The sequence below is a fragment of the Eumetopias jubatus genome, unplaced genomic scaffold (assembly GCF_037043125.1).
Source record: "Eumetopias jubatus isolate StellerSeaLion01/CBP00866 unplaced genomic scaffold, mEumJub1_p1.0 scaffold_8, whole genome shotgun sequence".
Lineage (NCBI taxonomy): Eukaryota > Metazoa > Chordata > Mammalia > Carnivora > Otariidae > Eumetopias > Eumetopias jubatus.
This window is the reverse complement of record NW_028274814.1, coordinates 132,974,627-132,998,320: the sequence shown is the minus strand read 5'-3', so window position 1 is coordinate 132,998,320 and position 23,694 is coordinate 132,974,627. Positions and strand designations below refer to the sequence as shown.

The 23,694-nt window shown below is 58.1% G+C and overlaps 1 protein-coding gene across 1 annotated transcript; it reads right to left on the bottom strand.

The window, feature by feature from the left end:
• Positions 1 to 11,709: 11,709 nt before the first annotated feature.
• Positions 11,710 to 16,929, bottom strand: LOC148163818 (DNA dC->dU-editing enzyme APOBEC-3A-like). Its single transcript, XM_088025744.1, has 7 exons — positions 16,830 to 16,929; positions 16,057 to 16,213; positions 15,288 to 15,425; positions 14,457 to 14,601; positions 12,796 to 13,075; positions 12,224 to 12,339; positions 11,710 to 11,948 (listed from the first exon to the last, which is right to left on the bottom strand). The coding sequence occupies exons 1-7, from the start codon at positions 16,927 to 16,929 to the stop codon at positions 11,940 to 11,942; spliced, it is 945 nt and encodes a 314-aa protein (XP_087881870.1). The 3' UTR covers positions 11,710 to 11,939.
• Between the last annotated feature and the right edge of the window lie 6,765 nt (positions 16,930 to 23,694).

The window sequence follows — 23,694 nt, the reverse complement described above, 5'->3', positions numbered from 1 at the left end:
AGGGCCCTCGGGTGGTTGCACTTCCTTGGGCTCAGACCCACCTTCTCTCCTTCTCTGAGCGCGCCCCACCCCCCCAACCACGCGGGCAGAGCTGCCCGGCGGTGCAACAGGATCCGAGTTATTGCAGAGAAAGAGAAAGTAGGATGCCAGAGGAGGTTGGGACAGCCTGGCTGAAGAGAGCAGGAGAGAGGCAGACGGGAGGCCGGCTCCAGGGAGAGGCAGACCCTGGAGGAGCAGAGTGAGCCCCCTCTTCATCACCCCTGTGCTCCCAAGTCTGGACCCAGGTGTTGCTCTCCACCTGTCTGCTGGATGAGTGGAAGAGAAAAGGAAGTGTGGATCTCGTGTCAGGACTCTGGTGTTTTCTCCTGATTCCACAGCAGTGAGGGCACAGATGTGCTTTGAGCTCCTAATTCTGTGGTGGGTCCTCTGCCTAAGGCCCCTCAGCCTTATCTGACAGAGCCAGGGGGAGAGGGAGAGATGGAGAAGGAGGGGGCAGCTTTAGTTTCTCTTCCTCCTCTTAGGACACTGATCCCCTCATGGGGCCCCACTCTCATGATACTATCTAAACCTAATCACCCCAAAGAACCCCCCTTTCCAAACACCACCACACTGGGGTTTAGGGCTTCAACATATGAATTTGGGGGACACAAACATTCAGCTCATAACAGTTGTGACTGACAGGATTCCCGTCACTGACTCAGGGACAATATGGCTGACCCTGTCATACTGCTGCATGAGGGGTGAGTGTTGCCTTATACCCGGAGCTGAATCTCCAGGCTCTGTGGCTGCCTTTCTGGAGGTTGGAGGTCAGAGGCTGTGTTCCCTGCTACCTCATGGGAGGCCTAGAATGTTAGTGATGGTAGCTGGGCCAGTGCTGCCCCTAGTGCGTTGGGGATTTCCTCGTGGGAATAAGAGAAACAGGGCGCCTGGGCGGCTCAGTTGGTTAAGCGACTGCCTTCGGCTCAGGTCATGATCCTGGAGTCCCGGGATCGAATCCCGCATCGGGCTCCCTGCTCGGCGGGGAGTCTGCTTCTCCCTCTGACCCAAGCCCCTCTCATGCTCTCTCTCATTCTCTCTCTCAAATAAATAAATAAAATCTTAAAAAAAAAAGAAGAAGAAGAAGCAAAGACACGTTGGCTGGGAAGTAGATTCATAGTGATGCAAATTAGAGGAGCTGTCCCTGAAGCTGGTGTCTCAGGTGGAGACTGTGGGGAGTCCTCACCCTCTGCCCTGGGTGTAATCTTGACAAAGGAGTGATGGACACTGGGTCCCTCCTGTTGCCTCCCCAACCTGGGCTCTTTGGCTGTGCAAATTCCCTTGGCTGCTTCTTTACCCTTTATTATAAGGCCCAGCCTTGACAGGGGCATTTCCATGCTATCATGGAGGTAGTTCCCCCTGGGCACTGTCTCGTCTTTGTTAGAGAGAAAGAAAAAGAGAGGGAGAGAAATTTTGGGGAGCATAGATATCTTTGTAGCACTGAGGTCTCTATCCATAACATGGCATATACCTCAATTTATATAGGTCTTCTTTTTATGTTTTCAGTGAGTCTTGCACTTTTTCATAAAGGTCTCACACATTTTGTTAGGTTCACTTCTAGTAAACTTTTTGGGAGATACTGTAGGCTTCATCTACCTGTATACTTTTCGTTTGTTGCTAGTATCTGGGAACACTGTTAATTTTCCTAAATTGAAGTTGGATCTACCACCTCGCTGAGAACTTGCTTACTATTTCTAGTAGTTTCTGTTCTTTTTGCAATCCCCACAGCTCTTGTCCTTTATTGTGGCTCCTGGGACACCGGCTTGGACAACAGCACAGTGTTGAACAGTAGCAGTCATAAAGTGGACTCTTCTGTCCTTCCATTTTAAGGGAAATTCTCCTAAGAGGGAAATAGAAAATTGTAAGTCCCAGGGTGCCTGGGTGGCTCAGTAGGTTAAGCGTCTGCCTTCGGCTCAGGTCGTGATCCCAGGGTCCTCTGATCGAGTTCTGCATCAGGCTCCAGAGAGTCTTCTCTCTCTGTCCCTCCCCACAATAAAAATAAATAAAATCTTTAAAAAGAAAAGAAAATTGTAACACCCATGTTCTTTATTTATCTTTTTTTTAAATAATTTTTTTTTAGTATAGTTGAAGTCCTATGGTCTTTAAATCTTTCTTGGCCTAAACATTTGTTTGCTAACAGTTTAATTATGATTTTTGCATCTGTGTTTATAATAAATATGGCTATAATTTTTCTTACTCATGTTCTTACTCAGTTTTTTTTTTAAGTAACCTCTACACCAAACATGGGGCTCAAACCCACAACCCTAAGATCAAGAGTCAAATGCTCCACTGACTGAGCCAGCCAGGTGCCCTCTTCTTATTTAGTTTTAAATCAAGATTATTATACCTGCCCAAAATCAATTGGGGAGTTTAACTTTTTTCCAGTTTCCAAGGAAAGTTCAATTCTGATCCTTACACGGTTGATTGAACTTATCATAAAACCTCTGGAGCTGGTAATTTGATATGGTTGTTTATGTGGTCATTTTAAGTAAAAATTGCATTTCTTTAATGGCTTATGGTTAACCCATGGGTTGTATTTCTTTTGGTATCATTTTTATCATATTTTTTCTGGAAGGTTGTCCATTCCATCTCATTTTCAAACTGATTGGTGTGTGTTCATAGTATTCTCTTCTGACTTTCTACACTTCTATAAAAGACAACCCCAGGGGCACCTGGCTGACTCAATTGGTGGAGCATGTGACTCTTGATCTTGGGTTCATGAATTTGAGCTCCACATTGAGTATAGCGATTACTTCAAAATCTTTAAAAAAATTTTTTTTACTCATAATTTAGTTTATTGTTGCTTTCTCTCTTGTTTTTTTCAAAGTACTAGCTTTTGATTTTAATGTTTTTGTTATTCCTTTTTCATATATATACATATATTTTTCATATATATATATTTCATATATATATATTTCATATATATATTTCATATATATATATGTATATATAATCTCCCACATCTTCTTTCTCTACTCATCAGTCAGCTGGGCATGTAAGTTGTTTCCACATCCTGGCTATTGTGAATAATGCTGCAGTGAACATAGAGTTGCAAATATCTCTTCAAAATACTGATTTTGTTTCCTTTGGATTTTGTCACAAGCATGATAGGCAGGTGCACACATGAGTCGTCTTCCCGCAACGCCAGCTTTGGTCAACCATAAAGCAAGATTAACGTAATTGTAAAGCAAGTTCAGGATTCCAAACTCAATGACATTTCATATGCATTTAACTTGGCTTTATACATGTCACACCAACCAAAGCACAAGACAGGGTCACACAACAAACAAGATACAAGGGTTAAGAAGTTAATGAACCAAACTCGAAGTCAGTCTGTGGGCGCACAGTTGAGACGAGGCCTCCATCCAGTCAAGGTCAGCTCTTGGCACTTGCTGCTTATTATGGTCAAGCAGGGGAGGATCTTTGTTATGTTCAGAGATCAACTGGGCAGAGCCTTTGGTCATATTTCCTTTTTGATGCGGCCAGATGTAAAAGGATCAGCATCTGGAGAGATGGAAAGTTCGCTACGGTTCCTTTTAAAACTCCTTTGGAGTTTAATCAGCCTTTGCCCTTTGATCTGCTGGTTATCAGTGCTGGGGGTTGTCAGCCTGTGCTGGTTTCGGGGATATTTGGTCTTATCCGCAACACCCTTGGCTGCTTACATCATCACTTGACATGAGTCACTGCTTGACATGAGTGACTCTATCTTGCTCTCTACAGAGCTATCTTGCTTTATATACCCAGAGGTGGGATTGCTGGATCATATGGAACATACAAGGACTTCTTTTTTTTTTTTTAAGATTTTATTTATTTATTTGAGAGAGAGAGAGAATGAGAGATAGAGAGCACAAGAGGGAAGAGGGTCAGAGGGAGAAGCAGACTCCCTGCCGAGCAGGGAGCCTGATGTGGCACTCGATCCAGGGACTCCAGGATCATGACCTGAGCCGAAGGCAGTCGCTTAACCAGCTGAGCCACCCAGGTGCCCCACATACAAGGACTTCTTATGGGACTCTGACCTTATGCCATTGTAGGAGCAGGTTAAGCAGTGTCTGTAAGGTGTTGTCTTTATGAAGTCCATGGGACAAGCACTTTGTGACGGGACGGCGGATGTAGGGTGTGGGAGAGCAAGGACAAACTGGAGCCTAAAGGATGAGCTCTAGAGCTTGTGAGGATGGGCAGAAACCCATGTCCTTGTTCTTGCCCCTGACTTTAGTGGTTTAGGTGTCCTGTGGGGTCCTGTTAAAAACAAACCTCAACTGAGTAAATTTGAAGATCTAATTGGCTTCATTAAATGCTTCAAGAATTGGGCAGCATCCCACTTAGCAAGTAGAGATACTCTGAGGCATTGTACCAGTGGAGGTTTTCATAGGTAGAGGGTGGAGCAAGGAAGTTGTTAGCAAAACAAAAGAAAGGGTTGTTTCAGGCCAGGACATCTTCTTTTTGGGCAGAAGGGACCAGTAGAGTTTTTTTTATCAAGCAGATGACCTCACTAGTGCTGATTACAAAATTTCAGATTGACTGTTAAAAGGTCACACATTCTTAGGATAGATTGAGCCTGCAATTGAGTCTTGGCTTGATGTCACGGGGAGCAACCGACTCCATTTTGTGGTGTTTTTTTTCTTTCTTAACACTTCCTCTGCCACAGGGTTAGCAAACACACCCCACTCCAGGGTGGGAGAAGCTCAAGGAGGATGTGGGGGAGGTTCTTACAGTTGTGGTTTCACACTAAGGAGGTGAGTCAAATCAGCACCTCAACATGGGCGCCTGTTAGAAAAGGTTGCTTTTTCACAGCGTCCCACTCAATTGGCCAAACTAAATTCTCTTGTGGCCCACCTCTATCTAAGACTACTGTTAAGGGGAATTCGGGCAAATATGGTTCAGCCTGGCCAAGTCCATGCATCAGAGCTGCTGCAAGGGGGCAGAACCCTGAGAATGCCTTTGGGATTACATGGAATCTACAGAATTGACATTTTAACAATATGGAGCCCTCTGATCCACGAACATGGTATATCTCTCCTTTTTTTTTTTTTAACATCTTCTTTGCTTTTTCTTAATAATGTTTTGTAGTTCTCAGTGTATGGATCTGACACTTTCGCAAGATGATATTTAGTGCTGCTTTCAGAGATAGATTTTTAGTAATAGGTAACAGCAAACCCTCCTATCAAGTTTACTATAGGTCAGGCACTCTTCATAATATATGTAGATATAAATATAAACAAATTCATTTAAGCCTCACAAACATCTAGGTAAAAGTTGTGTTATTATCTCCAATTTATATGCCTATAATTTGGCTAAAGAACTTGCCAGATGTCATAATCTAGCAAGCAGTAGGGGCAGGATTGGAATTCAGGCAGCTGGCTTCCAGAGTCCCTCCTCCAGCCACTACTCTATACTGCTGGGTAATAGCTGCTGGTGTTCACACAAGAACAAAGAAAATCAAGACTGATGCTTCGTGAATGTAAGATTTTTAATCTTACATTCAGATTCGTTGAACTAGTTCTTTGAACTAATTTTGTGACACAGCAAAATCTCTCTCCCTCAATTGTTGTGGTGGCAGGGAGGGATATTTTCATCCCTATCTTACATTATTCTGTATTTATGAAGATTTGCAGATTTTTTAGAATGAGGCTGTGAAACATCATTAGTTAGCAGGAAAGCCAATAGAAGGCTGGTAGGGCCAAATCTTAGAAAAATAAAGGGAGTGGGGGAAGGTGGATAGGATTTCCCTTGAAAAGAGTCTAAAACAAAGGCCTTACCCCATCTTCTCCCTGATAATCAGGGAATACACACTAGGACCAATACCAGAGCCCATATCTAATTGGAAAACATTGAAGAGACTAACTGAATGAGTCAATGAGGGATGTTCTGGGGGAAGAACATCACCCTGGTGAAGCTGGGCTCGGATGACCTCAGTTCCTCTTATGCCCCTTATGGCCTCCTGAGCTCTGCCACAGTCACCTGCCTGCAGCCAGTGCCCATGACAGCAGAGCTAATAAAGGAAGTGCTGTGTGCTCACTGGATGGAATATCCTGCAGCCAGGAGAACTGATGATCTACAACCACAAGAAACAGGACACTCCTAAAGGCCTGAATAGGATGGGCAGGAGGCATGGGAGAAGATATTTTCTTTCTCAATCTACTGATTACAAATTGCTTGGGTGTTTTAGTAGATGCCAGCACTATTAAAAATTTTTTTAAAAAATATACAAGAATGGGTTCCCAATAGCTTTTGTTATAGTGGTAACTAATATACCCCATGACTATGTTAACGGGTTCTCCTTTGATGGGGCCCAGTTGAAAGGCAAGGGTACAGCCTATGACCAGAGTTGCTGAGCCAATGACTGAGTGAGCAGTGGGGTGGAACAGAGCCTCCAACCATTGTCTTGACAGGTGCATGCTCTTTCCCAAGACGTACTGAGCTGGGCATCAGAGGGCAAGTGGGCCGTGGCAGCTACTCCAACAGCAGCTGGACATCAACATGAGGGAGCAAAGGATGCTGTTTCCTGCTCTAAAAGAGCAAGGATGAAAAGACAGGCTCTAAATTCTACTGAGGAGCACAGAAAGACATCCAGACACAGGGACACAGTGGGGCAACAGCAGTCTGTGGTGATCCAGGGACACGGCTCAGGGTCCAAGGTGGCATCTCAAAGAAGGGTTTTTTCAGGCCGTGGACATTCGAGGTGACTCATGCCAGGGCATCTTGGAGAGGAACGTCCCAGAGGGTCGAAGGAGAAGCTAAAGGCCTTAATTCATACTGAATCTAAGAGAGACAAAGAAAAATGAAGTCTAGTAGTCAAAGGTGAAGCTCCAAGGAAGGAGAGAGGCAACCATGAGGGAGAAGAGGAGAAAAGTGGAGTGGGAGAAAGAATCAGGATCAGAGAGGAAGATAAAGCACTCTGGGCAGATGGAGACAAGCAAAGGATCCAAGACAAGAAAAATGGAAGAAGACAGGGAGAGAGGGAGGGAGACACAGAGGAAGGAACGGACAGACAGAAGGACAGGGAACTGACCGGGGACAGCAGAGCTAAGCTGAAGGGAGCACAGGGACCAGAAAGAGGCAGCAGGAACAAGGGGGAGAAAGGAGGGTCTCCCCTAAGGGGAGGAAGGGCCAGTGAGGGGGGACATGGGAAAGAGAGGGGCCGAGGGCGTCCCACCGCACGACCCTTCCAGCACCTGGGTGCAGGCCGCACCAGGGCTCACAGGCCTCCCTGGGGTCCCTGAGTCCTGCCAGCATCCTGTGAACTCTGTGGTGGGAGAGGAGACAGGCAGCTTCCCTGCAGGAAGCAGACGCTGCCCACCACACACGCCGCTGGCTGCCCCCTCGCCCTCACAGGGACGCTGAAATTGTCCCCCGTGTCACCTACCCCGGGCCCTGCCCCACACTCCCACAGGCCAGAGTCCTCCCTCTGGGGGCTGGCTGGGCACTCCCACCACCCCTGCCGGGCCGCTGATCCCCGGAAACCCCCCACCCCGTGCTGGGTCCCAGCTCCTGCCCATCTGCAGGGATGACCTGGGGTGGGGGGGTCCGGGCTACAAAGTCCTCAGGCAAGGGTCTCGGTGCTCAGGTCAGGCACCTAGACCTTCTGGGCACAATCAGAACCAGGGCTCTGGGAAATGTACCAGGGGACCCGGCAGCCCCCGTGTGCTTCCAGCTTCCCCCCAGAATGTTCTCCAAGCGTGTGGGCCGCATTTCCACATGGCGAGACTCCCGCCCACGGGGAAGGCAAGGCCGGGTCAGTCCTCCACTGTGTCCCCCAGCCGTTCAACAGCACCCAGGAGCCCGGACTCGGGGTCCCACCCCGGCGGGAACCTGGCGTGCAAGGATGGGCCAGGCACCGTCCTGCCCTCGAGGAGATCGCAGTCTGGAGCAGACGGGGGCGGACCCGGTGACCTCACCTCTCCATGCCACAGACCCCCCTCTATCCGCCCGCATACCCCGCAGTCTGGACGTGGCCCCGCCAGCCGAGGGGACGGCTCAGGACGGGGGGGGGGTCCATCTTTGTCGTTCCCCCCACCCCCGCCCCCGCCAGGCCGCCAGGCCCTCTGCGCTACACATGCTGGGAGGACAGGGGCGGGGTTGAGAAGAGCCCTCCGACAGCCGCACTCCTCTCCCTGCACGTCCCTGCCCGGGGCCTGACTGCGAAGAACACGGTTGTGAAGCCAGACGGGCGTCACTGGCCAGTTGCACCAGATGGTAACGTCGGTAAGCCTGGGGCCATCCGCCGCCTGTCCGAGAAAGACAAAGTCTTCCGGGGGCATCTGGCTACCGGAGGCAGGAAAAGGGAAGGGACAGAGGGCTTTCTGGGGTCCAGGCAGGTGCTTTTTTGTCTCTGTGTCTCCAACCACTGGGACCAGCCTGGGAAGCTTTTTGTGACCTTTGCTGGTGGCCCCTGGGCAGCCCAGCCCTGAATTCAGCTGGTCCCTGTGGGCACATCTCATGCTTTCCTCTGTGCGGGTTGGGGACATGGTCACCCCTGAGACCCAGAGGCTGCCTGCTCCCTCCCTCAGGCCCCCTATGTGTGATGACTGTCCCCAGGGCCCCCGGCCCAGGTCGCTGATCCTCTGTCCCCCTGGCCACTGGGCTTCTCCCCTGCCCGTGGCCCCTGACCCCACGGGTCCCAACCTGAACCCCTTCTCCTTTAGGGAGCAGCTTTACGTGGCCAACACGGGACCCTCTAACTGGGTGACTCTGCTGAGCCCAGCTGTGGCAGGTGGGGCCTTCCTCCAGAGTGACGCGAGCTCAGGAACACAGGGAGTTTGTTCCAGAATAGTGGCCGGGCTTGGTTTGGGGCTGATCTGCTCCCAGGCCGCCGGCTGGTCCTGTTCCTCCCCTGGCAGGACACCCCAGACGCAGGAGCGCCTGGGGTGGGGGGTGTCCCCAGGCGCCTCTCACAGCCTCCAGTGGGAGAGGAGCTCCAAGCAGGTTGTCACAGGAAAGTCTGTCCAAGCGCACCGAAGCTTCAGCATCCAGTCTTTGGGGATTTCCTCCCACCATCTGTCCAAAATGCCAGAGCATCTATAAAACTCAGCGCCGCAGCCTTCTTGAGAATACCAAACATTTGGAAAGAACCTCAGTGTGCTCCATTAGAGGATCGTTTGGCTCAAGCGAATCAAGGCTTCTCCGCACACAGAAGATTGGGTATGACTCATCCTTTTGAATATGGATGCCGTCCTCCCAGTATTTGAAGAGTATGCGTTCCTTTTATGACATGTTCCAGACTTGGGGGAACGAGTATGACATGCTGGGGCCGGGGGTTGGGAAGCAGGCCTGCAGCTGTGGGCACAGTCTGGTTTCAGGTGCGGGGCAGCGGACGCCCTGCGGGCCAGAGGCCGGCCCGCTCCCAGGGCTGTGCCTGTCTTCCTCCCTCGACTCCCTTGCCCCTCCTGAGTCTGAGCTGGAAGTCAGCGGTGACAGGTTTTCCCGAACCTTACGGGCCGGCAGGAAACGGGGGGCACGGGGGGCACGGGGGCCAGGCCGGCTGTCTTGTGTCTCTTTCTTAAGTCGGGTGTGGGCACTGGGTGCTCACATGGCGTCCTACTTAAAGCTTTATTTAAATAAACGATTGAGAAAGCATGTGAATGGTGGGCTTATAATGTGACAGGGGAGTGACTTAGATGGTTGGGAAAGTACCGTCTGTGAAAATACAGGACAAGTGGCCTTCCTTTCCGAAAAGTAATGTTTCCTGGAGGAGCCTGTATAACTTCATCTTCCCCTAAAAAGGAGCCCCTTGCTTTTGGCTTTTGAACATCGCAGCTGAGATTAGGATGTTGCTTGTAAAATCGCATAAACCTCTATCCTTACCACGGAACCACTCTGGCGAGGCCCCAACGCTGCCCGCCCAGCACGGCCTCCCAGCCCCTGGCTGCTCAAGCTGGGGGCCAGAACGGGCAGGACAGGGGCGGATTTGTGGACTGAGGGATCCCCGGAAGCAGGGACATCCCCTCTGTCCTGCACCAGCCTCATCCTGTGTGGACGCACAGCCCTGTCCCACCTTGTCCTAGGCCCTGGACACTGACCGGTCCCACAGCCCCCGGTCAGCCCCTACTGCTCTCAGTGTGGTCCAGGTCCCCAGTGGGAACCGTGCTTCTGGGGTCTCCCGTCTGCCCCCGTCCAGGGAAGGAAACGGCTCTTGTCCACTGAAGGACGCACAGGCTCCGAAGCTGTGGGGTCTGTCCCCCTTCTCTCTTCCCCCAGGAGTGAGCCACGCAGGCTGCAGGAGGTGCTGTGCGGGGGGCAGGCTGCCACTGGGGCCCCGGGAGCCCAGCAGGAGAAGACAGGCACCTGGAGGGGAGCCGGGGAACAGGGGCCAGGATGGGGGGGCAGGTCAGACGGCAGCGCTGAGCTCCCTCCCCTCCTGCCTCCTGGGATAGGGCCCCTAAGTCCACCCCCTGGGGGCAGCCCTCTCTGGCTGGCAGCCCCGCTCCCCCAGCGCCCCATCCTTCGGCCTCCAGGGCAGCCCTGGGCCCCCGGGGTGCCCCTGTCCTCTGCTTTCTACCCTCTCCCTGGGTCACTTCGCTCCCCCAGCTCCTCCCCTTTGGGGTGCCTGCCCTCCCCGACGACGACGGAGCCCCATTCCTGCCCGCTGGCCCACGGTGCTCTAGCCCTCCCTCTCCGTCCCTCCCTTGTCTCAACCCGAATGATGCCTCTCCCCAGCCCCTTACACTCACTGTGTGAGGCTGGGACACCCCTTGGGCCCTGACAGGGCCGCAGAAATCTGTGAGGAGGGACCGGGGCGTTGCGCTGGGCCTCAGGAAGGCCTGTGCAGACCCACGGGCTGCCAGGGCCCCACTCAGGGGGTGTGGCCTCCACAGAGAGGAGCGCGGGGGCGGGGCCAGGCCTGTGGGGCATCCGGCCCTGCGGCCGGTCCTGTGTGGGCCCTGACCCTGACCCGGGGGCTCTGTCCCCGGGGCCCTGGGTAATGAAGGGGCAGAGCTCAGCTTCTGAGCAGGGAAGCCCCTGCCTCTGGCTTCCTCTCTAGGGCAGGGCAGGTAGCAGGGGTGAGGACTGGAGAGCCTGCCGCCCACCCCCAGCCTCCAATGCGCGGGGTCCTCCCCAATATTTGGACTCATTCTTTCTATTCTCTGACAGCGGGGCTCTCCTTTCCGGATCAGCGGGCCTCTGACAATAGGATGGGTTGGCCGGCGGGAGATTTCTGAGCTCTAGAGCCCTCCCGCCCCTCCCCCAGGTAAGGCTTAGCTGATTCTTGCTCCCACCAGAGGGAATCTGGGTGACCGCAACCCTACCTCCCCTTAGGGGCCCACCGCAAAGGGAGAGATATTTGCAGGCTTGCAAACCTTGGCAAGCCTTTATGTAGCTCTCTGGCCTTCATGACACATTGCCAGAGAGAACCTTTGGTAGAAGAACCTTAAGATTCCCTTTCATGGCTCTGGTATTTGAAATCGAGTAGGGTAATTACTTCTCTAAAAATCGAAAACTCTTCTGACAGCGAGGAGTGCGATCTTAATCATGTATCTTCGGAACCCAAGATAGAGTTTCCATGACAAATAAATCTACTCAGATTTTGTTTGTAAAGACAACTTCTCCTGGACTCGTTGCCTTCTGCTGCTTTCTTTGCATCAATCTGGAGACGGTGGTGGAGGGCAAGTTTGCGTTTCTTGGGAGGCAGCGTTTTCTTCTGCGGTTCACAGAGGTGTCCTGTGGTCTTTTTTTTTTTTTCTTAAAGATTTTATTTATTTATTTGACAGAGAGAGACACAGCGAGAGAGGGAACACGAGCAGGGGGAGTGGGAGAGGGAGAAGCAGGCTTCCCGCGGAGCAGGGAGCCCCATGCGGGGCTCGATCCCAGGACCCCGGGATCACGACCTGAGCCGAAGGCAGGCCCTGAACGACTGAGCCACCCAGGCGCCCTGTCCTGTGGTCTTTAGCCAGACTGAGGTCCATCCTTCAGGCTCCCTGCTCCAGGAGGAGAAGGTGGAGTTGCATGGGGCGGACCGTGGGACCGGTGGGCAGAGGGAGCAGAGAAGGGGTCTGGCTGCCCCAGAGATGGGAAGGGAGGGGACACAAGAGGTGAGGGAGCAGAGGAGTGGGGGGGGCGGGAGGGGTGGAGCCGGCTCCCTGCTGGGAGCAGGTAACCCAGTGGAGGCTCTGAGAGGGGCAGGAAGAGGCCAGGGAGGGGAGAGGAGGGGGGAGGGCAGGGGAGGTGGCAGGGAGGGAGGGAGGAGCCTCACCCGGAGAATGTGCTGCAGTTTCTCAGAGAATTTCCGACTCTCCATGGCCAGACCTGGCCAGGGCTGGAAGGGGTTTCCCTTGTGGTGCACGAAGGCGGTCCAGCAGTGCTCAAACTCTGCAGCGGGGCGGGGGAGGGCCGAGAGCCGGGCTCTGGGGAGGGCCGCGGGCCACAGGGTGTCTGACTCTCAGGCACAGGCCGTGCTCCTCCCAAGCGCATCCCCATCCCCGCTCTCTCTCCTCCCCTAGCACTCCCCTGACCCCCGGGACGCTTTCTTCAGCCTGGAACCTCGGCCAGCCTGACTCCCCTTCTTCCTGGAAGCCCCACGTCTCTCTGCCGTGTCCACCCACCGTTCTCCCTCCCCTTGCGGACACCCCTGTCCTGCCCCGACGGCTCTCTTCCCGCCGACGCTGCTGTCCTGTGCCGTCCAGGCTCTAGCCTCTCCTCCGCAGGCGGCCAACAGGCCCTACCGCCAGGGACACGGCTCCTGCCCACCCCCCTGTAGCAGCGCCCCGCCGCCGCTGGGCCTCTCCCTGCCCTCTGCCCCCCACCCCCGGGGAGGCCCACACTGACCCCTGGAGGTCATGATGGCCATGCTGGCCCCAGCCCTCTTCAGGGTGTGCAAGCCCTCGTCATAGTGTCCGCGGGTATAGAGGCGGGAGGCGAAGAGGCTCAGGCTCACGTGGCTGCTCTCCTTCAGGAACTGAGTCATGTCCTGGGCACAGTCAGTGCAGGGGCTCCAGGAGAGAAAGCAGGTGACGCTATAGTGGAGCTTCGGGTCCAGGTCCCAGGACTGGATCTGCTCCAGCAAGCGGGACTCCGCGTGGCAGGGGACCTCAGGTCCCTGGGCACTCTGAGCACAGAAGAGCAGGAAGGGCTTCTGTCATCGGCGGTGAACATGGGGGAGGGTGGGACCAGGGTGAGGCAGGGGGCTCCTGGCCTCAGGCACAAGACACAGGGGGAGCCCTTCTCAACTCGGAGATGAATGGGGGTTCCAGGGCAGTATCCCCAGGATCCGGGGTCACCACCACTGGCGGGCAAGCACACAGGAGGACAGTTTCCCAGGGGCCCGATGAGCGGTGCCGAGCACGTTGCCTTCTGCCTCTGCTCACTAGGGCTCGGCACCGCGCTGCACCTGACCGGGCTTCCTTCAAACTGTTGCGATTTCATTTCTCCTGGGATTTGCAGCAAGTTTGACTTTTAAACGACTGCTTTAAAATATGATTCAACCTGACCACTGAGTTTCTGGAGCTCTCTAAATTTGCGCCCAAGGGAAGGGCCTTCGGGACCCTCACCTAGTGGGGGCCCTGCAGACAGCAGCAGAAGAGCCCCAGGAAGGGAGAGAGGAGGCCAGGTGAGCTCCAGGGTCACTGGCCGGATGCCCTGGAAGCGGGTGCTTCCTCCAGGCGGGGATCCACCCCTGTCTCCAGCCACCCCACCGAACCCCACTCCCACCCGTGCACCAGCACGTCCACAGGCTTCTCTGCTCTGGGCCTCACCCTGCGCCGAGCCCGCGGGGGATCCAACGGGCTCCCTGTGCGGAGAGGCATGGGGTAGGGGCGCCCAGCGGAGAGCTGCGCCTGGGTCGTGGGACGCATGTCATTGTCGGGACTCACGGGGCTGTGAAGATGGGTCCGACCTGTCCAGGGAAGGGTTGGCAAGCAGGCACCGGGGGCGAGTCAGGTCACTGGTGCAAGCACAGACGTGCGGGCGGAGTGGTTCGGGGACGCGGGGACCGAGGGGCCGTCCCCGGGTGATGCTGGAGTGGGGAGCAGTGCCCTTGGCAGGATCTCCAGGCAGTGGGCAGGGGTCCCGCCAGGGCCCCCGCTGGTGACCAGGGGGAGAGTCGAGAGCCAACGGAATTTGGGTTCTGTGGCCAGCAGCTGCCCCAAGCAGGGGCCAGGGAAAAGGTTGACCCCCTGTCCAGGAGCCTTTTCCTCTGTCCTAACCCTTCCTCGGAGGCACAGCGGGTGGGAGAGGCTGAGCCCAGGCCTTGGGGTGACAGGGGCTGACGGTGCCGGGCCCTGGGACACTGTGACTGCTTTCTGACGTGTGGCTCCAAGCCAGCACCCACGGCAGAAACAGTTTCCACCTGACTCCAGGCCAAGGTGTGGCCGCTGTGGGGACAGAAGGGGAGACCCCAGGGAGACCCTCCCGGTCCACCCCGAAGCTTCTACGCTGAACGCCCCGGGATGGGGAGGCCGTGTGAGCTGCGGTCAGGCTGGGCCGGTCACCTTATTGCGCAGGATGCCCTTGTCCTGGTCCAGAGGGACCCCGGAGCCCCGATCGGGACGCTCCACCTCGTAGCAGAGGTAGGTCCTGGGCGGCCGATTATCACTGCGGAAGTTCTCGGTGAAGGTGTCCTCATCCAGTAGGTGTCTGTGGCCAAAAGGGGTGGGGGAGAGGCTGAAAGACACCGGCCTCGCCCTGGACTATCGAGAGTCCCCTTGCGGACGGATGTTTGGAATAGAAAAGAGATTTTCCATAAAAAGTGAAGAGACTTCGATCTTTGAAAATCTGAATTATTTCTTATGGGCTCCTTGCCTTTTGCTGGTTTCTTTGGATCCTCCGCCCCATGCCCCTTCCCCCTGCACCCCACACACTGGCCAGACCCACCGAGGACGGGCTTCCGCTGGCTTTGCTGGAGCCCCCCGGCCTCCCTCTGTGACCCCTTCTGGGAGCTCCCGGGGAGGTCAGCCTAATGCTCTGTCGGGTGACCCCCAGGAGCCGCCCAGGGCGCTCAGACCCTCCGCTGGGGCCTCTCCCTGTGCCCAGGGTAGGCTCTCATCCCCTCCCCTGGCCTCACCATCCCATCCCATCCCATCCCCGCTGACCTACTGCCCTGCGTGGAGGGACACCCTGGGGCCTCCCCTCCTTGACTTCACGGCTATCCCGTGTCCCGGGGTACGTCGGGGCCGACGCACGCCTGTGGGCGACGACTGCCGGAAAGAGAACACCAGAGCCCATTCTTCTTAAATCCTCATGGGATTTTCTGTAATCATGAAAATACCCCAAACCCTTTACAAAACTGAAATCGTAAAGCTAAAAGGGACCTCCTGGCCCACAGCTCAGAAGGGATTCCCCAGGCGGAAAGAGGAGGTTCCCGAGGCGATTGCAGGAAGCTCGGACGGGCACCGACCGTCAGGGACGAGCCCCCGGGAGCCCAGGGGCGGCTGGGCGTCAGCTGCTGGGGCTTGGTGGGCCTGGGACGGCCAGCAGGAAGGGGGCAACGAAGAGCAGGAGCCCCCAGGGGTCCCGGAGGAGCCCTTGAGGGAGGGGCGAGTCCCCATCAGGCAGCCCCGAGGAGGGGCGCAGGAGCCGGGCTGATGCGGGGGGGCCGGGCTTACCTGCCCCAGGCCTCTGCCCCCGCATCCACGGGTCGGCCCCTTCACCACCTCCGGCTCTGTGTCCGCCGCGTCTCGGCCTTGTCACGCCTATGCTGTCCTCTTGGGTGCTCTTCAAGGACCCGGGAGCCTTAGAAGCCATCGGAGCTCCTGGAAGCGGCTGAGCTGGCATTACTGGGACACACCCTTCCTAGACTCAGGCTACTCATGCCACCTCATGGGTGCTGACGTAGAAGGAACTTCTCTGTCAGCTGTCACATCCCTAGGTCCTCGGGGCTCAACTTAGGTTTTGGTTTCTCTGCTCTGCCAAAGGCCCTGCCCGGAAGCCTCAAGGAGCGACCGAGGGCAGAGGAGGTCCGGGGAGGGTGCGACCTCTCTGGGCAGCAGGGACCAGCAAGGCGGGAGGCGAGAGGACGGGCGTCCGGCCCCGGAGGAAAGCCCCGGTCCAGGACCCAGAGCCCCCGGAGGGCAGGCTCCTGGGCAGCCCCACCCTGAGCCCCCCTCAGCAGCCAGCAGGGGCGGGGCCTGGCCCGGGCTGCCTGGGGCCAGCTGGCCGAGACCCCTGCGCACCTGCACCTGCCGGGGAGCCGCGGGGGGGCGGGGGGCCTCTGGTCTGAGAAGCCACAGCAGGGCCTTCATCCCTGGACCTGCCAAGAGAGGAGGACAGACACGTGCTGAGCTACCCTTAGGAGCCCACCACCCAGTGGATGACTGCAAACGGGACGTGCAGCGTTTCGCCCCCATTACCCGCAGGGGAAAAGAAAGGCTCCCAGAGGGAGTGGGGCTTGGCCAGGACCCCACAGGCGTGGGTGGATGTCGGGATGGGGGGGATGCAGGCCTCCCACCGGGACGGCCACCTGCGCTCTTTCTGTTCACCTCCAGCCTGGAGGACTGAGGGGGAATTTGTATTCCAGCCCCGAGCAGGTCCCTGAGCCCTGGCTGGCCGGGTGTCCTCTCGGGGCTGCCCCCTCCGCCCAAATGACTCCCCCATTCCGGCTTCTCTTCGCCTCCCCCCCCCCGCCACCAGCCCCCCCGCCGTCCTGGCCCAGTGCCCACTCCCTGAGGGATGTGTCTGTCCCGGGGCTAGCTGGGCCAGCCGGGGCCTGCGTCACACCCTGGCTGCCTGCACCGAGAGCCACCGGGTTGATCACCCTCCCAGGCTGTCTAGTCTCATCCTGAGAGTGGAACCCTCAGCACCGTGTCCCCTCCTTCTCGGGTGGGCATCCCTGGTCCCGGAGAGACGGGAAGGTGTCCTCGCCGTACCTGCACCGAGGCCCCTCCCATGTCCTCCATCCTCTAGCCCTGACACGGTCTCCCGGGGGCCCAGGTGGTCTCTGGGCTGTCCTGCCTGGTGCCCATACATCCCAGCTCCCAGCCTCCGCACACGACAGACCACACCCCCCCAGCAGTCTCCAGCCCTCCTGATCCCTGCCTGGACCGGGGCTGCAGAGGCCAGGCCTGGGCCCCTGAGGATTTCCCCAACAGGGTCCTCAGCTCTCGCCTTCCAGCGGGGGAGGGTGCGGCCCTGCCGCAGGCCAAGCGCTCCTCCAGGACCCCCGAAGTCTCTCCAGTCACTCACCCTGCTCCAGTGAGTGCTGCCGGTCCCCCCCACATCCTAGGGTTCCGTGCAGGGACCCCTGTGCGCCAAGCCCCGTGCTGGGCGCAGAGGATGGCTCCAGGAGCGTGGGGTCCTGCTGCACAAGCCCCTGGCCCTGGGAGGCCCTGGGAGGGCAGAGCCCTCCCCATCTGCCCCCTGCCTTCCCGGGAGGTTCCCGCAGCCAGTGCACCAGCATCTCTCTGGGCTCAGCCTGCCTCGCTGGCTCTCCTGAGCCAGCCTCAACCGTGCTGCAGCGTTTTGTGGGGAGACCAACGGGGGCTCCATGGCGGGGAGGGCACTTGGCTCCTGCCTCCCCGGGGGTGGTCTCCCTACCAGTCCAGCTCCTCTGCCAGAAGCTCTGAGGTCTCCGGTTCTGGAATGTTCCCCGGCACCCCCTCCTTCGCGGCTCCCCCTGACCCGGGCCTGGCCCGATTCCCCCCCCCCCGCCCCCTGCACTCTGTGCCACCTGCCTACGGCCTGGCTGCCCCCTCTAGTGCAGGCAACACTGGCCCAGCGTGTCTCCACGTCCGGAAGTCAGTTTTGCAGTGAGCGACCAGAACGCAGGCGGAGGACGATCCTTGTCCTGGGGAGACCAGAGGGCACGTCCTGGGTCACAAGGTTTTGCCCCTCTCCTGAAGCTTACGTCTTGAGTCACCGTCTGAGTCTCGGCGATGAGCGGCAGGAGCACGAGGAGACACCGCCTGGGACGTGGGTGGGCCTCCCCCCTCCGTTCTCGTGCCCCCTGTCCTCCCGAAGGACCCCCGCCCCGGCATCCTCCCACACACGCCCCCCGCCCCCCGGGGCCTGACTCCGTGGCGCAGGCAGAGGCCCAGGGCCTAGTGTGCTCCCTGGCCGGGTCTCCCCGAGGCCAGGGGACGACACGCTTTGGTAAAAGGCCACAGTAGAGCCTGATGCTGAACTCTGGGTCCAGGAGTAGCCCTTGACACCCCTGACGTGGCCATGACCTAAAAACACGCAGGCAGCTTCCCTCAGGCCCCGAGGCCAGAAGCAAGGGGAGGGCCGACCTGTCCTCCACGGGGAATGACAGCCCCTCTGCCCCGAGTCAGCCTGCGGGACCCTGGGTGCGCGCGGGAAGAGGTCCTTCCGGGAGTCCAGCTAGCCCTCTCCCTCAAAGCGTGCGACGCTCCCGGAAGGGACGGGAGGGAGGGCCTGGGTCCCCCGTGAGAGCGGATCTGTGTCCCACCCCCCACCCCCCCGCCCCCAGACCCCGGGCAGGTGCAGGCCATGCCAGGACTGACGCTGTTCCCCTGTCAGGGAAACTGGGAACAGGGCGGTCTGCCCCGGGGAAGCGCAGCCTGGGGGCAGAGACACAGACTGAAGCCAGAGGACCCCGGGGCGGGGTGCACACACGCCGGCTCAGCCTGAGTTTCTCTGGGACTCTGGGAATGGCAGGTCCCGTTAGTGTCTGGACTCCAGGCCGCGCTGCTCTGGGTGAGGTCCCAGCCCTTCCCCCCCCCCCCCGGAGGGTGGCCTCCCGTCCGTAGAGCCAGGGGCAAGGACAGACTGCCCGCGCCCAGCCCAGGATGGAGCGGTGTTCCCAGGCTGTGTCATGTCCGCTTCCCAGCGCCTCCCAGTGGTCCCTGGGCCATGGGCAACGCTCCGGGACCGGGGTCCCGGGGAATCAGGGCCCTGGGGAGACCGGGCCCTGGGGAGTTGGGGTGGGGTCTTCCTGGAGCCGACCCTCCGTAAACAGCGGGTGTGGGGGTCCTTCTCCCCGCGTGAGACGGTCTGGTTGTCCCTCACCCCTGAGTGACCGTATTGCGGAGTTTTCGGTGACTAGCTTCTCGCAACAGAGGTGGGGATGCTGTCAGAGTCCAGGAAACAAAAACAAAACAAAAAAGGCGTGATTTGATGATGAGTTTCTTCCAACAACGACTGATTGGGAAATGTGGACATCCCCAGCTTGCCTACCTTGGTGAGAATGCTCTGGGTGTGTCGGGGAAGCCCGAGGAAGCTCCTTTTTTTATGTCACTCTGTGTGTTTGTGTGTGCGTGTGTTTATCTTTTGATTCGGGGCAGCTGCCTGGGCACAGCTGTGTGCCAGGTCCCCCATGTGTTTGTATATATGGGACACCTGAGTTCCCGGGACAGCCTGGTGTAAACACGAGCTGAAATCAAGCATAAGCCTCTGGTCACAGAGCCAGGAAGCAGTGCCACCGGTCCTGGGGACAGACCCAGAAATTAAGCCACAGCCTTGGCCCCCTGGCGGCCCCTGCCCTAGGTCTGTCTCAGTTCTGAGCACTCCCCTTCTCTGTGGCTCTGTCTCTTGGTGGTTGCTCCTCTCCCCTGCCCCCTCTCTGGGCACAGCCCTGGACACCCCATCCTTTCCCCTGCTCCTTCCCCAGGAACTGGCCCCATCCTGAATCTCAGGGGTGTCTGCTCTGCTCGCCCTGCCTCTGCCAGGCGGGGCTGCTAGGGTCTCAGCCAGAATGTCCAGGGGGCTGGGGGTACACTGGGAATTGAGTGATTTGTTAAACAAAGAAAGCCCCTCTATATTTTTCTATTAAGAACATCACCATTTGTTGAGGAATAATGATCTCAGACAGTCTAAAGCACTTGACATTTGCTTTGTCATTTAACTGTCACATCAGCCCCCACAGTCCTTCATTGCAATTGTCCCTGTGTTTCAAGGGAGAAGCCCAAGGCCCCTGAGCATGGAGAAGCTGGGGCTCAGAGTGAAGTCCAGGGTCTTCTGACAGTAAAGCGTCCCGGTAGAGACTCCACAGGGGAGCTGCTCAGACACTGGGGATGCAGGAGGTGCACATGGGGGGCCACGGGAGGGAGGGTCCACCCAGGAGACTGGAGGGTGGCGTCGGGACAGGGCTGCAGGTAAGGAGCATCAGCAGAGAGGTGAGCAGTGTGGCCAGAGCAGGAGCAGAGCCAGAAAGAAGTGTCTGGAGAGAGAGGTGGGGAAGGGGCTTGGGTGGGGGACACTCAGAAGAAGGGGCAGGTGAGCAGGAGGGCTCAGAGAGGGGGAGGACAAGGGGGGTCTTCAAATGAAACACCGCTAGGGACCGTAAATGAGGCGGTCTCTCCTAGACCACTCTCACACTAGGTAACCGCAGTTCCCAGGCAGACGCCAGGGCGTTAGGTTGGCCCTGCTCTCTTTGGCCCTGGGATGAGACCCGGTGCCTGGAGGCAGCAGCCCTCCATTCGAGGAGGAGAATAGCAGAAGACAAACACGAAGGGCTGAGATGGGGGAATCGGGGGCCCGAATTCTGACAGCATCCCTGACTATAAAACGGAAATTTCTGTGCGGCAGAGAAGAACACCCAGGAGCCCGTGAGAGAACCCTCACTCAGCAGCGAGTGAATCCCCAGACACTTCATCTGTACATTTTGGTGATTTCCCTCCCCTTCTGAGAGCCCAGGATGGAGGCCACATCCCTAGTTCCCAACATGGACCCTCCCATCACCCCCAAAGTCTGCACACACACGGAGCACAACAGTAGGCATGGGAAAGGGAGGGGGGATAGATCCAGGAATGGATCCAGGAGCTCACAGGCCCAAGGCCTAGGTCTCTATCCTTGGAGGAGAGGCTGTGAGAGAACAGAGCCACACCCTCACTGGCCCAGAGCCGGAGACAGCTAGAGCTTTCTAGAATAACCTCAGGTTGTCAGAGCCTGAAACAGAAACAGCCTCCAGACGCTTTCCTCAGAGAACTCAAAGGTGGGCATGGAAGGGCCCCACAAGGTTCAGTTTGTCTTGGGAGTGGGAGAAACTGGGTATGTTGGACGCATCCGCAGTCTTCCTGTCTCCGTATCTGCATCTCTCTGAAGCAGGTGTACCTTGGTAAAGTGAATAATATCAATAATATGAGTCAATTGGCCCACGTTCTTCCGTGCTGAGGGTCCCCAGTGCAGAGCAGAGTCAGGACACCAGCCCAGGAGGAGGCCCGGAGCAAGCACCGGTAGCCAGGGCCAGACACAGGAGGATTCTGAGGAGGGAGAATGCGCTGAAGGAGAAAGGGAAAGGGACGCCAGCGTGGGCTCATACCAGCCTCCGTCGTACTCCCAGGCTGAACCGAGGCTGGACATCGTGCCTCTGTTGCTGGGCTGTGAGCCTTGCAGGTACATCACATTAGGTGGTTCCCTTCTCCGGATATCCCTGGGACCTCAGGACACACAATTATGACAAAAACCTGGCGTCCCATATACCGTGCCCGAGTGAACCGGCCCAGCCGGCCCAGGACACAGCACAGATACTCCTACAGGCGTGGACAGCACAAAAAGGAACCACCCCAGGGCCACCGGACAAACCCAGGGGCCTATCTGGGTTCAGAGCAAAGTCAGAGTGTCGAAACTTCTCAAGGGGTAGTTGTTGGAAGAAACTCATCATCAAATCACGCCTTTTTTGTTTTGTTTTTGTTTCCTGGACTCTGACAGCATCCCCACCTCTGTTGCGAGAAGCTAGTCACCGAAAACTCCGCAATACGGTCACTCAGGGGTGAGGGACAACCAGACCATCTCACGCGGGGAGAAGGACCCCCACACCCGCTGTTTACGGAGGGTCGGCTCCAGGAAGACCCCACCCCAACTCCCCAGGACCCAGTCTCCCCAGGGCCCTGATGCCCCAGGACCCCGGTCCCGGAGCGTTGCCCATGGCCCAGGGACCACCGGGAGGCGCTGGGAAGCGGACATGACACAGCCTGGGAACACCGCTCCATCCTGGGCTGGGTGCGGGCAGTCTGTCCTCGCCCCTGGCTCTACGGACGGGAGGCCACCCTCCGGGGGGGGGGGCAGGGCTGGGACCTCACCCAGAGCAGCGCGGCCTGGAGTCCAGACACTAACGGGACCTGCCATTCCCAGAGTCCCAGAGAAACTCAGGCTGAGCCGGCGTGTGTGCACCCCGCCCCGGGGTCCTCTGGCTTCAGTCTGTGTCTCTGCCCCCAGGCTGCGCTTCCCCGGGGCAGACCGCCCTGTTCCCAGTTTCCCTGACAGGGGAACAGCGTCAGTCCTGGCATGGCCTGCACCTGCCCGGGGTCTGGGGGCGGGGGGGTGGGGGGTGGGACACAGATCCGCTCTCACGGGGGACCCAGGCCCTCCCTCCCGTCCCTTCCGGGAGCGTCGCACGCTTTGAGGGAGAGGGCTAGCTGGACTCCCGGAAGGACCTCTTCCCGCGCGCACCCAGGGTCCCGCAGGCTGACTCGGGGCAGAGGGGCTGTCATTCCCCGTGGAGGACAGGTCGGCCCTCCCCTTGCTTCTGGCCTCGGGGCCTGAGGGAAGCTGCCTGCGTGTTTTTAGGTCATGGCCACGTCAGGGGTGTCAAGGGCTACTCCTGGACCCAGAGTTCAGCATCAGGCTCTACTGTGGCCTTTTACCAAAGCGTGTCGTCCCCTGGCCTCGGGGAGACCCGGCCAGGGAGCACACTAGGCCCTGGGCCTCTGCCTGCGCCACGGAGTCAGGCCCCGGGGGGCGGGGGGCGTGTGTGGGAGGATGCCGGGGCGGGGGTCCTTCGGGAGGACAGGGGGCACGAGAACGGAGGGGGGAGGCCCACCCACGTCCCAGGCGGTGTCTCCTCGTGCTCCTGCCGCTCATCGCCGAGACTCAGACGGTGACTCAAGACGTAAGCTTCAGGAGAGGGGCAAACCTTGTGACCCAGGACGTGCCCTCTGGTCTCCCCAGGACAAGGATCGTCCTCCGCCTGCGTTCTGGTCGCTCACTGCAAAACTGACTTCCGGACGTGGAGACACGCTGGGCCAGTGTTGCCTGCACTAGAGGGGGCAGCAGGGCCGAAGGCAGGCGGCACAGAGTGCGGGGGTGGGGGGGGATCAGGCCAGGCCCGGGTCAGGGGAGCCGCGAAGGAGGGGGTGCCGGGGAACATTCCAGAACCGGAGACCTCAGAGCTTCTGGCAGAGGAGCTGGACTGGTAGGGAGACTGCCCCCGGGGAGGCAGGAGCCAAGTGCCCTCCCCGCCATGGAGCCCCCGTTGGTCTCCCCACAAAACGCTGCAGCACGGTTGAGGGGGCACCTTGGCTCAGGAGAGCCAGCGAGGCAGGCTGAGCCCAGAGAGATGCTGGCGCACTGGCTGCGGGAACCTCCTGGGAAGGCAGGGGGCAGATGGGGAGGGCTCTGCCCTCCCAGGGCCTCCCAGGGCCAGGGGCTTGTGCAGCAGGACCCCACGCTCCTGGAGCCATCCTCTGCGCCCAGCACAGGGCTTGGCGCACAGGGGTCCCTGCACGGAACCCTACGATGTGGGGGGGACCGGCAGCACTCACTGGAGCAGGGTGAGTGACTGGAGAGACTTCGGGGGTCCTGGAGGAGCGCTTGGCCTGCGGCAGGGCCGCACCCTCCCCCGCTGGAAGGCGAGAGCTGAGGACCCTGTTGGGGAAATCCTCAGGGGCCCAGGCCTGGCCTCTGCGGCCCCGGTCCAGGCAGGGATCCGGAGGGCTGGAGACTGCTGGGGGGGTGTGGTCTGTCGTGTGCGGAGGCTGGGAGCTGGGAAGTATGGGCACCAGGCAGGACAGCCCAGAGACCACCTGGGCCCCCGGGAGACCGTGTCAGGGCTAGAGG

Excerpts from the sequence above, each read along its gene's own strand:
- LOC148163818 (XM_088025744.1), bottom strand. The coding sequence starts at position 16,929 with ATGTATGGGCACCAGGCAGGACAGCCCAGAGACCACCTGGGCCCCCGG. Across the intron at positions 14,602-15,287 it reads TGGGGAATCCCTTCTGAGCT|ACACCTACTGGATGAGGACA; the intron begins GTGGGCCAGGAG and ends TTTTGGCCACAG. Across the intron at positions 12,340-12,795 it reads GGCCATCATGACCTCCAGGG|AGTTTGAGCACTGCTGGACC; the intron begins GTCAGTGTGGGC and ends GCCCCGCTGCAG.